Raw genomic sequence first — 16376 nt, 5'->3', positions numbered from 1 at the left:
CAGAGGTATTCTAGTGCTAAACAAATTTACCCACACTCCAGAAATTGCAATCTTAGGTTATTTAGCAAAAATAGCAGACTGTAATTTTTAGGGAAATTAGTCCTTATTGATTAATATTCCAATTATTTTCTCAATTAATCGTTTCGTTAATAAAAAAAAATGGAAAATAGTGAAAAATGGCCACCAAAGTTTCCCAGAGACCAAGTTGACATCTTTAAATGTCTTTTTTCCCCATCAACAAAACCCAGATATTCAGTATACAATGTTATAACAACAGAGAAAAACCAGAAGCTTGACCCAGAGAACATTTTTGTTTTAATCAATTATCAAAATTGTTGTTGATACATTTTGTGTTGATCAATGATTGACTAAGCACTTCAGCTCTAAATTAAATACTGTTTCTTTCTTGCAAAGAAATTGCATGATTTCCTTGATTAATCGTGATTAATTGCATTGTTATACACAAAATCCAATAATGAATTCAAAGTAGTGTATAGCGCCATTTTATTTTAAATGTTCGAAAGTGCCATAACAGTTGTTCTGCAAACACTTAACATGAGCATTTTGTTTATACAGTAGCAGTTAAATAAAATATTTAGTGAAAATCTCAACTTAAACAATTTAATCAAAGCAAATACAAAATTAAAGCTTATTGCCACTGCCAGGGCATTCATGTTATGTATATATATATATATATATATATATATATATATATATATATATATATATATACAGTACAGGCCAAACGTTTGGACACACCTTCTCATTCAATACATTTCCTTTATTTTCATGACTATTTACATTGTAGATTCTCACTGAAGGCATCACAACTATGAATGAACACATGTGGAATTATGTACTTAACAAACAAGTGTGAAATAACTGAAAACATGTCTTATATTCTAGTTTCTTCAAAGTAGCCACCCTTTGCTCTGATTACTGCTTTGCACACTCTTGGCATTCTCTTGATGAGCTTCAAGAGGTAGTCACCTGAAATGGTTTTCAAACAGTCTTGAAGGAGTTCCCAGAGATGCTTAGCACTTGTTGGCCCTTTTGCCTTCACTCTGCGGTCCAGCTCACCCCAAACCATCTTGATTGGGTTCAGGTCCGGTGACTGTGGAGGCCAGGTCATCTGGCACAGCACTCCATCACTCTCCTTCTTGGTCAAATAGCCCTTACACAGCCTGGAGGTGTGTTTGGGGTCATTGTCCTGTTGAAAAATAAATGATGGTCCAACTAAACACAAACCGGATGGGATGGCATGTCGCTTCAGGATGCTGTGGCAGCCATGCTGGTTCAGTATGCCTTCAATTTTGAATAAATCCCCAACAGTGTCACCAGCAAAGCATCCCCACATCATCACACCTCCTCGTCCATGCTTCACGGTGGGAACCAGGCATGTAGAATCCATCCGTTCACCTTTTCTGCGTCACACAAAGACACAGCGGTTGGAACCAAAGATCTCAAATTTGGACTCATCAGACCAAAGCACAAATTACCACTGGTCTAATGTCCATTCCTTGTGTTTCTTGGCCCAAACAAATCTTTTCTGCTTGTTGCCTTTCCTTAGCAGTGGTTTCCTATCAGTTATTTGACCATGAAGGCCTGATTTGCGCAGTCTCCTCTTAACAGTTGTTCTAGAGATGTGTCTGCTGCTAGAACTCTGTGTGGCATTCATCTGGTCTCTAATCTGAGCTTCTGTTAACTTGCGATTTCTGAGGCTGGTGACTCGGATGAACTTATCCTCAGCAGCAGAGGTGACTCTTGGTCTTCCTTTCCTGGGGTGGTCCTCATGTGAGCCAGTTTCGTTGTAGCGCTTGATGATTTTTGCGACTGCACTTGGGGACACATTCAAAGTTTTCGCAATTTTCCGGACTGACTGACCTTCATTTGTTAAAGTAACGATGGCCACTCGTTTCTCTTTACTTAGCTGATTGGTTCTTGCCATAATATGAATTCTAAGAGTTGTCCAACAGGGCTGTCGGCTAGGTATCAACCTGACTTCTGCACAACACAACTGATGGTCCCAACCCCATTAATAAGACAAAAAAGTCCACTAATTAACCCTGACAAGGCACACCTGTGAAGTGAAAACCATTTTAGGTGACTAACTCATGAAGCTCATTGAGAGAACACCAAGGGTTTGCAGCGCTATCAAAAAAGCAAAGGGTGGCTACTTTGAGGAATCTAAAATATAAGACGTTTTCAGTTATTTCACACTTTTTTGTTAAGTACATAATTCCATATGTGTTCATTCATAGTTTTGCTTTTGTCAGAATAAGAAATAATAATTTCTTTACTCTCTTTTATACATGTGGCGAGAAATAAGCAAGTGCTTGCCATGCCAACTGTGTCCACAGCAGTTTGTGTGTGTGTGTGTGTGTGTGTGTGTGTGTGTGTGTGTGTGTGTGTGTGTGTGTGTGTGTGTGTGTGTGTGTGTGTGTGTGTGTGTGTGTGTGTGTGTGTGTAATAATCATTCAATCAGAAGAACAGGTGGGATACAGATTTCCTCAAAAATCAAATGATGTCTAATGCAGGTCGCCTCCCCATCCACATTTACACACACATCTTTTCTTTTATGTGCTGTACTCCCCGAGCTGAGCTTTTACATTTCTTGTCACTCTCAGTGTGTGCCCTCTGTTCCTCTGTCAGCTATAAATTTGGTAATTATATGTTTAGAAAAATCCTCTTCCTCCTTTACACCCTCACAAGTTATTCCATAACCTACATCCCCCCCACACACACACACTTATCCTCTTGGTTTTTCCTTCTTTATCTCTACAGTATCATCAGTCCATTTTTCTTTGCCAAACATCTCTACCTCCATCAATTCCACGATTGGACAACAGTCTTTTGTAGAAGTGTGGAAGAAAAGGCCCTGTAGGCGTTATGAGGGTTTCTGACACACAACCTTAAGACCACTTGACTTGATTCTACTTGAATTGGAGCTTTAATATGATTTTTTATTTTTTCAAGTTGAGAAATAGCCTTGATTTTTAATGTTCTGTGAAGCAACAATTAAAGCCAGTAGACCAGATTATAACTGTCTGTTTTCAGGAAAGTTGCTTATTATCCACCATAATTGCTGCAATTTATCAAACATAACCAGTTTTTCTAAATAGAGTTTTTAGTAAGCTGATGATAACATTGGTAAATATGTTTGTTAAGATCTTCACATTTCACACAAAGGGTCATGGTTTTAACTTTCTGTTTCTGTCTCATTCATCATTTTTACAAGTTTGCTTGTTTATACTGTGTTTAAATTCATGTGTCGGCTTAATGGGTCACAAAATGAAATAATAATGGGCTTAACTGACATACGTCTAAGCACTACACACTACTAATCCCGTATGTGGAAACACTGGTATAATTGTCTCCTGGTAGAATAATAATTTTATTTTTAAATTGTTTGTTTTTTTATTCGTTTGTTTTTAGATTTATTACATGTGTAGGTAGGTGTGTATGCATGTGCGTTTATGGATATGCATTTATGTATTGTTGTGGGTGATTTGGACCTTGAGTCTGTAATAAAAGTTTGATAATGATGATGATGTTCTAACTCAGTAGATTCACATCACCTGCTCCTCCTCCCCACTCACATGTTATCCATTCCCGCATCAGCTCCCTACTATATTTACCAGACACTTCCACTAGCCCCAGATTGTCTTTGTGCTTTATGCCTTAGCTTTCCAGCATTAAGTTCATTGTTTGACCACTTTTAGATCTTGACCAAGTTTAACCCAGTTTGCATATTTTGGATTTTGCCTCAGCCTGACCCTTTTGTACTATTGCCTGCTTGGAATTTTGCATCCTTGTTAAGTAAAGACTCTTTGTTTCTACATCTGCCTCCTAGGTCGTGCTCTTGGGTTCTTTTGTCTCTGAATTGTGACACAAATGGTATTAATGTGAAAGCTTTAACTACAGTCATTTCAAGAAATCACTTTGTCTAATCATCATGCAGCTTTACGCATTAAGGTCTTCCAAGATCTAATCATATCAAGTTCTCTACAGGAGGAAACTGCGGTGTGAGAATGAAGTTTCTATCATGTAATAGTCTGTGCTTGATCTAGAATACCTTCATACATTAATAAACAAGTCATGACACAAGGTCCTCTACATGTACCAGGTTGACTGGACAAAGTAAAGCCGCCAATAATCAATATGATGCAAGCAGATCGTCCTACACAGTTTCAATTATAAAAAGCAAGGAGTGTGTACTCTGTGTCATTTAGGATTTTTTTGTTAAATGCCAGTAGTCCACTATATTTTTCCAAATAATTATACATTAATTCCAACTGTCAAAAGCATTATAAACAAGCAGTGAAGAAACATGTATGCTAACACTAGCACACATTTGTACTTTGCCTCTTCAATTCAATCAATATTTACTAAATTTTTATCCAATATGTTTTCACTCTGTGTTAAGTGTGTTGTTTTTACATTTTTATGAGCCAAAGACAAATGTATGTGATAGACATTTAGAATTAAGTTTTTCTGAATCTGCATTACTTTTTACTCTCTTTTGAGTCACTGTAATTTAATTTAAATGTTTTAATTTGGGGATTAAGATGTTGGAGAACATTAGGGCTGTTTATCAATAGAGTACTTCATTTGATACTTTTGAACAGTTTGATGGCATCTGGGCCGCTGCCAACTCCATTGAATACCCTGCGCTTGACTTCATCACACCACTGACTGTACGGTTTGTAGCTGCTGTGGTAGCTGACCTGTCGCATTAAATCGAAGACTTCACACTTAACACACAAGCGAAACCATACAGATAATCCTTTTCTAGATCTGGGTACAAAAAGGATAGAACATAGGTATCGTTAGATTGGAGAAGTTTCGATACTACTTGGTACTGGGTTATTTCGGTTGATACATTAAAAAGGTATTGAGTACCAATACCCAGTCCTAGAGTACATTGAAGTGTTTCCACTGTTCCATCTCTATAACTCTTCACCAGCCTGAAGCAGCAGAAAATGTTTAACAAAAAACACTTACAAAAAAAAGATAAAGACCATTAGATGGAGCTGAACGATCTGGAAAAAGCTAATAAGATTAATAACATAAGATTTAATTTGCAAAACTACTATTTCAAAAGATCAAGAAAGAACTTTCAAACTCAAAGACTGCATCTTTGACCTCCACAACCTACGCATATCAATCAACTAAACTAAATAAACCTTGAAAACCCAACATACAGATAACTGCAGAGAATCTCTATTGTACGTCCCATTTTCTCCAAGAGGTAGGCTGCATCAAACAGCAAATAAAAACCCAACCTCAGCGTAATATGAATTCTGTCATTCTTCTATGAGAGACTTCAACATTTCTAAGCCTATTAACATAACATTATTTAAGGATACATTTCAAAGCTATTGTTCCATTTCTGGATCATACATTCTCCTTGTGTGGCCTGGTTTGTGTCAAATCTTTTGTATCCAGATCCCACAGAGATGGTTTTTTGACTTGTCATGTACTCGTTTGTTTGACGCTGCAAGTTCTTTCAGAGTTGAGTCGACTCGCTGTCAGGAGCTTCAATCTGACGTCAGGCTCACAGAGGAGGTCAATTAACAGAAAAATCAATCAGCAGAGAGGCTGGGTTAGAATGAGAAGCAGCACTGTGTGATGGGAGGCTGATGCAGTGTGAGAGAAAGTTCTAACTTTTTCTCTCCATTTCCGTATTATCTAAAATTCACCAAAAAAACTTCACATGTCCTTAATAAAACTCCTATAATGACTTTTATGGATGAGTCACCCAAAAAACAAGCAGATGATCTTAGAATTAAATGATTCAGCTATTTGTTTTCAGTCTGTGAATAGTGATTAATACTGCTGCAGTTAACCTGATTTTGCAGGATCTAGAAGGTGGCTGTTAAATTGAATACATATTTTTTGGGGGCTTTTCCCTCTGTTAGAAAGTGGATAGATATAAAAGGGGGAGAGAGATGGGAGAATGACACGCAGCAAAGGGTAGCAGGTCGGACCCGAACCCTGCGCCGCTGCAGGACCCAGCCAACATGGGGCAAACACTCCCACTGGGCGAGCCAGAGGCCGCCCCAACAGTGCAAACATTTTTATATGGAAATCACATACAAGAAACATTATTGTAATTGTTGCTGGATAAAGAAGCAACACCTTAAAAAAAGATCTTCTGCTTCACTATTCACTATCAATATTCGGCCCTAATGAGTGTGTCGTAAGATCGAATTATTGATGGACAGTTCACAATTCTATGTTTTTCTTTCCTACCTTGGCAGCCATGACCATGGAGGAGCCTCCCCTGATGCCCAGGATGGGGATGTGTGTCTGGGCAGAGATGAAGTCCAGGATCTGAGCAATGGCCTCCTGGTCCGTGTCATCACCGAACACTACTCCTTGCAGGGAGTTCCTCGTCATTTGTGCGCAAATCCGATTGATGATGCTCTTGGGGTCGGTCTCATTCATGGTGACCACCTCGACTTTGGGAGGATAAGGGATGTGGAGGAAGTCCTCTTTCTCAAGTCCAACCCCCAAGGTTACTTCACTAGAGTTGCCCACCAGGATGACTGCTATACTGAGCGAGTTGATCAGTTTGGGATTGATTGGCGGAAGAGCCGGTAAGGCAGGAGAGTATTGAGGAGGTATGACAACGCCTCGCTGGGTGCCGCCTCCCCTCTGGCCCCCTTGTCCCCCTGGAGCACTTCCAGGCCCTGTGCCTGGACCTCCACCCCTGCGAGACTCGCAGACGGGTAAGAGGAGCATGGAGAAGAGGAGCAGAGAGAAGGACAGGGAGAGGAAGGGCAGGGTGAGCCGAGGTTGATGAGAGGACTGGTTCTGGGGAGGAGAATGGGGGGAGAAAGAGGGGGAGACGAAGCGCTTGTCCTGAAGACGGGAGGGAGAAGGGTGGAGGCTGACAAGCATTGTGGAGGAGTGTAAATGCCGTCCCTGGAGGGAGAGAGAGGAGACAAGAGACAGAGAGATGATGAACAAAAATAAAGTGTAAAAATACAAAAATGTTATCAAAAAAACACAAATGTTGACTTGACTCTCTTTTTAAGTTTTGTGTTGTTTTATTGCTTCACCTGCTTGTATTGTACTTACCATGATTTTACTGTTACGTGTCTTTGAGTACTTAAAGCTATTTAAATAAAATTTATTATTATTATTAAATATTAATATAGGTACTGTATGTGCCTCAAAACTCCAGTACCCGCATGGAAGATATAGCTATGTTATTTTTCACCACTCCAGCAACTTAAATACTCAATTTCATCTAAATTGTGGAAGGACTGTGGAGAAACTCTACTAACACAAAAAGAAATGGAACATACCATTCAATTTCCGTTCGGTATTAACCATCATTTTGTAATGTGGAGAGAAATGGAGATGAGGATCTGTTGAGTATATTCATTTGAGTGAGTGGCTGCAATTGTCAAAGTCGACAAACGCAACCTGTGAACAAAAATGAAGAGCTAACCTTTGCATAAAAAAAGCTGCATGAAATGGTTGAACTATGTTAAACCAATCTCATAATAAACTAATCATCAGAGCTTGCTCTATTGTTAATATTTATGTAATATAAATTCATTCATTCTTTAATTTATTTTTCTTTGCTTCTTCTCATCTGAAGGATCCACACTGGGTAGAGCACATTTCAAAAATGATTCTGTAATTATACCATCGATGTTGTCTCCATGTTATGGATGACATTAATAAAAAGTATTTTCCCATATTGGTCAGGATCTTAAAAAAAATACAGATTACTCAACCCTTTAATTGCCAAACCAAGTGACCCACATAGCAAGGTAACAAAATCACAAACTGAGAGACGCCTGTATGCTCTCATAGAGCATCAAGTTACAACGCCACATCCATTATACTGTGCTGTGACTTCCTTGGAGGAACCCTGTGGCACATATCAAAGACAGAGCAGGAAGGAAGGAGTGTGTGTGTGTGTGTGTGTGTGTGTGTGTGTGTGTGTGTGTGTTTTGAGAGAGTCAGGAGAGCACAGGGTGCATTTTGACAGATTGACAGCCTCACAGCTTCATGGACTAGCTGCCAGGCTAAGTGACCATTAGACCCTGAGACTGGGCTCGGCTGAGTCTCTCCGTCTCCTTTTTGTCTCACCAACTCTCTCCCCCTCTCTCTCCCACAGTACTGCCATTGCTTTTCTTCCTTTTACCCTCCAAACCTGTTCTTTCAGTTGCTCCCTCCAACCCTCTGAGATCCCTTCGCTGCTCTTTGAAGTCAACTGCAGACCTATTATTTACTATTATTGACTGCTCCTCTATTAGCAGCCGTACAAAAAAGGAGTAGAGTACAGAGGAGAAATGATGGAGGGAAAAAAAAGGAAGAGAGAGAGAAAGAGAGAGGCGGCGTGAAACATGTAAGCAGGGAGGTGACAGGCAGGGGAAACACAATTAGTCATAGCCTGATGTGAAAATTGTGGTTTCTTACTGTGTGTATGTGTGTGAGTGTATAGGGAGGATATATTGGGCATATTTTCTGCATAGATAAAGACATGGAATCTTAATGAGTATATGTTCATGCTCATTTTCTATATTAAGCATGGAGGAGCACTTTAGGAGAGGGATAAATGAAGGGCAGAGTAAAAGGCTTGCTCCTCTTTTTCGCTCATGCAACACCTTAGCTAATCCTTTATTTATCAAGCATTCCGCGTGTCAAGGAGCTGATCCAGGCAGCACCCTAGCAAAAGTCCAAAGAAAACAAAAGAGAAAGAGAGAAGTTGTGAGAATTGAAATCTGAAAGAGGTAGAAAACAGCGACAGAAAACAAGCAGTAATCTGTAAAATAGGGCGAGCAGAAAGAGAAGAGGCCCAAACACTGTCGAAAATTCAGAAGAGGAGGAAATGTGATCTCCACATAAAAAAAAAACAGTTTGTCTAAAAGGTCTAATTACCAAAGGTTTGTCGGGCTTAATTGCAGGTGCACATGCTAATTGTAAACAAGCTGAATTTTCCATGGGGGCGCCAGTGAAGCCGAGAGAGAGAGCGACAGAGAGAGAGAGAGAGAAAGAGAGAGAGAGAAGGAGGAGGAGGAAAAGAGTGGGAGGAAGACAGCAGAGAGAAGAGAAGAGAGAATAAATAGAGACATACACAAAAGAGCTGGAGGTGGAGGAAGGAACAGCAATAAGAAACCCAGAGGAGGGAGGGAGTGAAGGAGGGAGGTGTGGAAGGGCAACACAGCTGAAGAAAGAAAGATGAAAAGAGGAAATGATTAGCACAGGATGATAAAAGAAGATTCAAGGGTGGGGAGGAGGTTAAATAAACCCAAGGGAAAAAAGGAAAACTAAGCAAGGATGAAGGAAATGATCTCAATCCACAATGTGTTAAGAGAAAAAGGGAATTTTGCTAAAGGGCTGTTGAATCTACTGACAAGAGACCGGAGGGTAACTATTTAAAAAAAATAATGCAAGAAGTGTGACAGTGAACGAGGGAGCAGCGAGAGACAGAGACCCATTCGGATATGTGTATATCAGCAGTGCTCGGTTTCCATAGTAACAATTAAAATATGCCTCCACATAACATCCTGATGGACAGGAAGATTCACACAACTCGCATACGGGCACTAATTCATGCCGTACACTACATGCAGTGCTTGCCCTCTCCTAATAATACACAATTTACTTCCATCTTAGCTGGCGCACATTGCTGCGCCGACTCTTACTGACAAAAATAACGCTTGTAACATAAAATAAATAGCACGGTGCCTTCGCACAAACGTGTGCATGCACTCCCACATACGCACATATGAGGTAAGTTAATGCAGATAGAGAAGACCTCACATTAAAAATGAATCTCCAAAAAAGGGCTACAGGCAAATAAACAGAAATAACAAGATGGAGGGAGCATCCAGCCAGCAAACTGACTGTGCAGGACCTGCTATCAGACCTACATACAACATCTCCACTGTCCCCAATTAATATCATTTAAATGGAGAGTGTCAAGAGTGGATCAGCATAATAAAACAAAAGTAAACCTCCTAACATTGCGTCAACGAATCAAAGTTGACAATGGAATTTATGTGTTCTTGTGTGCCCAATACAGCACTTTCACATCAATAACAATAACAAACATGGATAAGTGGTGCTGAACAGCTACACAAAACACATTTGTGTGAGAAAACACATGTGAGCATTGCTTGTAACTAGTAATTTACTGCAGACGTGACTAACCTTCTACCCGGTGCTCCCTTAAAGACACATATGCATGAACACCGGGCTGGCAGTGCAAATGGTTTGAACATATGCACTCTAGGTCAAGCAGTTTGGGTCAGACATCTGAGCCCTCCTGATGCATATATGGCTTCTGTTTTTCCGATATGACAGGACAGGTCTGCCCTTACATGCCCATATACACATACACACACACAATCAGGTTCATGTGCATACATCAGGCTCTGGATAGAGCCAGATCATGCCAAAAAGACAGAGAGAGGCATCAGTCATATCAAACGTAACATTTACAAAGAGCATTGACCACAGAAGTCTGTCAAATGGCACGAGCCACCAACAGAATAACCAGAGCTGCTTGAGACGTGTGACTGCACACACTCACACTAGTGTACTTCCAATCTGCCATTAAAGATTCCACATAATCAATCAAGCCATGGACCTCCATCAACTCGTCCCCCACCGTAATGAATATGTATAGACTTTAACGGTTAGATGTTTTTTGCTGAATATTGCCAGGGACTACAGACTATAGGGTTTTTACTGCAGAGGCTCGATGCAACAGCCGGAGAGACATTAAAACTGAATCTGCCACGCTATTTAAAACACAAGTAGGCCATCATTATCAGGCTCTACTATATCCCTGAAGACTTGATGTGGTGGGCTGCGCTGTATAGCATTTGAAAGGCATTGTGGATAACACAAGCTGACAGGCATATCTATTAAGGAGCCCATTTACATTCAGTGGGTGGTCAGTTACAGGTAAGAGTGGTACTTTTGTTATCTACACTAAAGCACACACTACATCAGACATGATTTATGAATAAAAAAAAAAATTTAAAAAAATCATACTATACAGTGTGCTTTAATAAATTATAAAAAAATTTCAACACTACTATGGCTTCAATATTTGCATACAACGTGACCTGACAACCGTGTTACATGTTTTTATTTGATTTAAAAAGGTCTAGATATTCACTGGAGAGATGCCAGAGCAGGCGACAATGTTTGACATTTCTGTTTACTGTTACAACTCACAAAATATCCATAGTTCAAAATTGTACTATTTTACTAACTAGAGACACATCCACTCAATGTGTTTGACAAATGCTTTGTGTGTATAAGACTCCAACTATTTCTGTTCTTTATTTAAAAGTTTAAACAAGTGACAAATTAAGGGCATTACCTGTTGTTAGCACGTGCTTTAATAATCCTAGCGCAAACTGCTGTGTGGTCTTTTTATTGAACATCTGTCCAGCTGAAGGGCCCTTCACTTGGCACTGAACCAATTTGAGTATAGTTAGTTGTTAGTTTAAGCAATCAATGTACAAATAAGCATGTAAAGACTAAAGTGAGACCTACTGGTAGTAACACCATCTTTAAATAGACTACAGTAAATACAGTTTTTGTCTATTTTCCCCTAACCTGAGTGGTATTTCTCAGGGCCTTTTGCTTGATCTGGTTAAAGTTTGATGCATATTTTAGTGTTACGTTCTCATTAGAAAGGGCTGAAACTCACCGTTCTTATGTGTAAGATGTCTGAATGTAGTAAGGATATGACAAAACCAAAAATATATGATATACAAGTCAACCATATGGTGAAGAACATACATTTATTACAAATAACTAATAATATTGTGCAAAGTCTGTGCTTGTACTGGCTGATTTTCCAGTATCTACTCTACTGACAAATGTAAGCATATACCTGCAAATAATAGATATACAGTATATATTATAGACAATACTATTATTATTATTTTCAGTAGCATCAGGCCCATTCAAACTGGCTTCCCACAGATTTCCCTTTATACATTTTCAAATATAAAAGTGTATTTTATACTATGGCTTGGCTGAATACTTAATAGTTATTATTTACTGAGAGATGTCTCTTCATCTATATTGCCCAGAATGCCCAGCTAATCAACATTTTAAATTTAATATTTAATCAGTCATCAATGTCAATCCATTGCTTTCCATTTTGCATTAGTCAAAAGTCTGGTGGGGTTTTTGGTGAATGGCGTTCTGATCTGTCATTCAGAGCTGCGTGATGTTGTGTTCAATCAGGTAATCAGACATCATGCAGCTATAATGACTCCCCTGCTGGGGCTGGTGGAAGTCAACACAAGTTTTATTTACATCCTCTGTAATTATTCAATTCACTCTCACAAAGTCAATTGTCTCTTAGAGTTGGATGTGCATTTGACTTCTGAGGAGACTTACTGCTAGACAGCTAGATATTAAGATAAGTACTTACTTTATAAGGCTTCTCTGCCCACTGTCATTGGATCTGCTGCCTTAAGGTTAAACGGACTGCGTTTGTTCTGTTGATTTTGCTCATTCTGCTGCCTTTTGCTGTTGCTACTTGGTTTTGCTGCTAACTGAAACTGTTTAGGGTAATCAGACTAGCTTAGTTTGACGTGTGGAGTTGGGGAGCGGTGCTTAACGACTGTCCAGGTGCTTTGTTGAGTGATTAGCTAGGGTGGGGCCTCCTCACCTGTAGACAGTTACATAAGCCAGGTCAAATCAAAATCCTTCTCCTGACCTACAAAGCTCTAAATGGTCAAGCACCATCATATCTAGAAGAGCTACTAGTACCTTATTGTCCCACTAGAGCACTGCGCTCCCAGAATGCAGAGTTACTTGTGGTACCTAGAGTCTCTAAAAGTAGAATGGGAGCCAGAGCCTTCAGTTATCAGGCTCCTCTCCTATGGAACCAGCTCCCAATCTGGGTTCGGGTGGCAGAAACTGTCCTGAACAGGCTACCTCTCCTTTTGACCTGTCTCTTAGTTACGCTGTTATAGTTCTAGACTGCCGGGGGACTTCCTTCCTTCCTTTGATACACTGAGCTGCTCACTCCTCTCTCTTTCTATTTCCATTTGTGTGCATCCTGTCCCAGAAATGCTTGTTACTAATCCTAGCTTCTGGGGAGTTTACTCCCCGGAGTCCTTATGTTTTTTCACCCAGCGTATTTCCTTGGAGAACGTTGGCACCAAGATCTTGGTTGCAGCTGTTGCCGTGGTCCTGCTGCACTCCCTGCTAAGCTCTGCTGGGCCCTGCAATGTCATGCTGCGTCCTGCTGAACCCTGCTGCTTCCTGCTACGTCCATCCATGCTCTGCTGGGCCACGCTACATCCTGTAACGCCCTGCAGCGCACTGATATGACATGAACTACTACGACTACCATTTGCAGTCACTGTTCCATTATTAATGTGACTATTATTGCCACTGTTCATCACAGCTCCAACCGGCACCGTCAGACACCGCCTACCAAGACCCTGGGTCTGTCCGAGGTTTCTTCCCAAGAGTGAGTTTTTCCTTGCCACTGTCGCACTGCTTGCTCTTGAGGAAACTGTAATTGTTGGGGCTTTGTAAATTATAGAGTGTGGTCTAGACCTACTCTATCTGTAAAGTGTCTCGAGATAACTTGTGTTATGATTTGATACTATAATTAAAATTGAATTGAATTGAAATCAGACCAGGCTTATTTAAAGCTAATGTACTTGCACTTAGTACCGGTTGTCTGGAGTTTGCACCTTCAACATTGGAAGCACTTAATTGAAAGTCACTTTGGATAAAAGCGTCAGTTAAATGACATGTAATGTAATGTTTGCTGCAAAATATACTGAGACTATACTGTCATAGTCAGAATTGAATAAAAATATATTATCTTGCTGTTGAACACACAATCACACTTTTGTTATTATTAACAAATCCTATGAAAAGACTGAAACAAACAATGTGCTAGTAGCAGCCCTGAAACACATCAATCCAGACAGATTTGAGTAACACATCCTTGAATTTCAAAGGTTTATCAGAGCCAAAACAGAGTGATTAGTAAAACTCTTAGAAAGAAGAAGAAAAGAGAGCAAAAGAGCAATTATTTTATCATTCATCGGATGATGTTGCGTCACTGAACTGTCCACATCAAATGAACAAGTGTAAAATGTAAATGGACTGTATTTATATAGCGCTTTTCTAGTCTTAACGACTACTAAAAGCGATTTTACATAGTACATGAACCATTCACCATTCACACACATTCATACACTGTGGCCAAGGCTGCCGTACAAGGTGCCACCTGCTCATCAGATACAAATTCACACACATTTACACTCCGATGCACAGCATCGGGGGCAACTCTGGGTTCAGTGTCTTGCCCAAGGACACTTCGACATGGGACTAGTGCAGTGCCCGTTTGGAGCGCGTGCCTGTTACAAACAGGCCAATTGCTTGGTTCCCAGTATTTTTCCAGGGGTCAGCCCTATGTTCCCACAGCCCAATGATCCCAGAGCCATATGTTTTCACATTTCTAAGAATTTTTTTTCACAGAAAATTAGGCCCTATGTTCCCACATTTCTAAGACATTTTCAAAATAAGGTCTTGTGTTCCTACATTTCCCTTCAATTTAAGCCCTATTCTCCCACAAGATTTTGTAGGGTTAGGGATAGGGTTAGGGGGATAAAATCTGATACAAATGTATGAAAAAGGAAATGTGGGAACATAGGGCTGTGGGAACATAGGCACACTCCCACAACTTTATCTAACTATAAGTGCAGTTCAATCAGGCGTGGCTCGGCTGCGGCTCATCTAGAGATTTGGCGTGTCCCCATCCAGGTAACGATGTGGCCCGGGCAGGAAGTGAGGGAGGGAGGAAGCCCAGTTCAGCCTGCTGGAGAAGCCACTACGGCACGTAGCGATGTGCCCCGGCCCCGGGCAAGGGAAGGAGACAGGCTTAGCCTGCTGGTGAAGCTGCTCTTAAACAGCTTGCAAAACGGCCGGAGAAATGTATGCAACCGCTGGCAACAAAACAAAGTGCTGTAGAGGTCAGGAGCCCTGGGGTCCCTTCCAGAAAGCAGGTTTAGTGAAAACTCTGAGTTTGTTAACCCTGAGATGAGGGAAACGCTGGGTTTTCCGTTTCAGAAAGAGAGGTAACTTAACCTCAGAGTCAGTTACTATGGTAACTGAGCCTGTGAACCTAACCTGGTCGGGAGCAGGTTTTCTTCAAGAAACTAATTTCCTCATTCATTCATTCAGTCTGTATCAGGCGCATTTTAATGCAGTTTGTTATCTGCATGAATAAACAAAACTTACTGGTTTATGTTATGCAGATTATAAAACGTTTTTTTCTCAAACATGTCATGTCCTTTTGTCGATGATCCCGTTGATGAAAAAGCTGTATTAATTCACAGAGAGTTTACGTCGGGAGATGAGTCCCAACTATAGATGTATTTTCATTTCCACATAACAGATTTGAGAGGTATTTTTTATCACAGTCCATTAGATATGTAGAAACCTTATCCATCCTCATATCACTAACATCAACCATCGTGGACAAGCTTTAACATCCCAACATTCTTTGTGTCACATTACGTTTTTTGCAAACGGCAGTTTTCTTTATAACAGTGTAGCAGATCATACTGTAATAGTAAAGCCACTGTAGAGCCATCAGAAAAGTGTGACTTGCTCTGAAACGTTTTTTAAACGTTTTTGTAGTGTTCCCTGGACACAAACCAGTGAGAGCCATTAAAAAGAAATAAATGATTATACATTTTAGTTTTCACCAGTAATATTATAAGTTAACTGTGAAATTAATACACTGTTAATGCTTATGCATTGACTCGGGCAGCAATTCTCTCTCTTTTGCAGCAGCATCCGCTGTGTTGCTTTTTTAACGAAATGCATGTTTAAACTTGCTGTTTGTGCGCATGAGTATTTCCACCGACCCGTTTGTTTGTGCTTGTTACCATGGTGAATCGTAGAATCATGGCTCCATTCATGCTGCCTTTTTATAGTGGTGGTGCACGCGCGTAACCCTGAGTGAACCTACTCCGAGTTGATTGAACCAACTCGGATCAGCTGTTCTGGAACCAAAAACTGAGTTTCCCATCTCAGGGTAAATCAACTCAGAGATCAGGGTTAGACTCAGAGTTTGTTAAACCTACCTGGAACAGACCCCTGGCGTTTATCTAACATGTGTCATTGCTAGACAGCAATCAGTTTTTGTCGGATGACCACGTTTTGGCATATGAAACCGGTAGCCGGTAGAACTGCAATCAATGAGCCTTCAAGTTCTTGGGATGCAGCAACTCCCCGCCCCGCTGCTGTACTGCGCATGCAGGGACACACACACACACACACACACACACACACACACAGATTCCTCAAATTTATAGAGAAATTAGAGGAGTTATTTTTTTTTT

General features: G+C 40.4%; 1 protein-coding gene across 1 annotated transcript in view; it reads right to left on the bottom strand.

The window, feature by feature from the left end:
• grin2bb (glutamate receptor, ionotropic, N-methyl D-aspartate 2B, genome duplicate b) overlaps positions 1 to 16376 on the bottom strand; it is a 106179-nt gene that overhangs the window by 86103 nt on the left and 3700 nt on the right. Inside the window, exon 3 of the mRNA XM_028589074.1 lies at positions 6256 to 6930. Coding sequence (XP_028444875.1) covers positions 6256 to 6930 — 675 coding nt within the window. The remainder of the gene's footprint in view (positions 1 to 6255; positions 6931 to 16376) is intronic.

The sequence above is a fragment of the Perca flavescens genome, chromosome 2 (assembly GCF_004354835.1).
Source record: "Perca flavescens isolate YP-PL-M2 chromosome 2, PFLA_1.0, whole genome shotgun sequence".
In the NCBI taxonomy this organism is placed as follows: Eukaryota; Metazoa; Chordata; class Actinopteri; order Perciformes; family Percidae; genus Perca; species Perca flavescens.
Note: the sequence above shows the minus strand (reverse complement) of the source record. Positions and strands in the feature narration are given on the sequence as shown.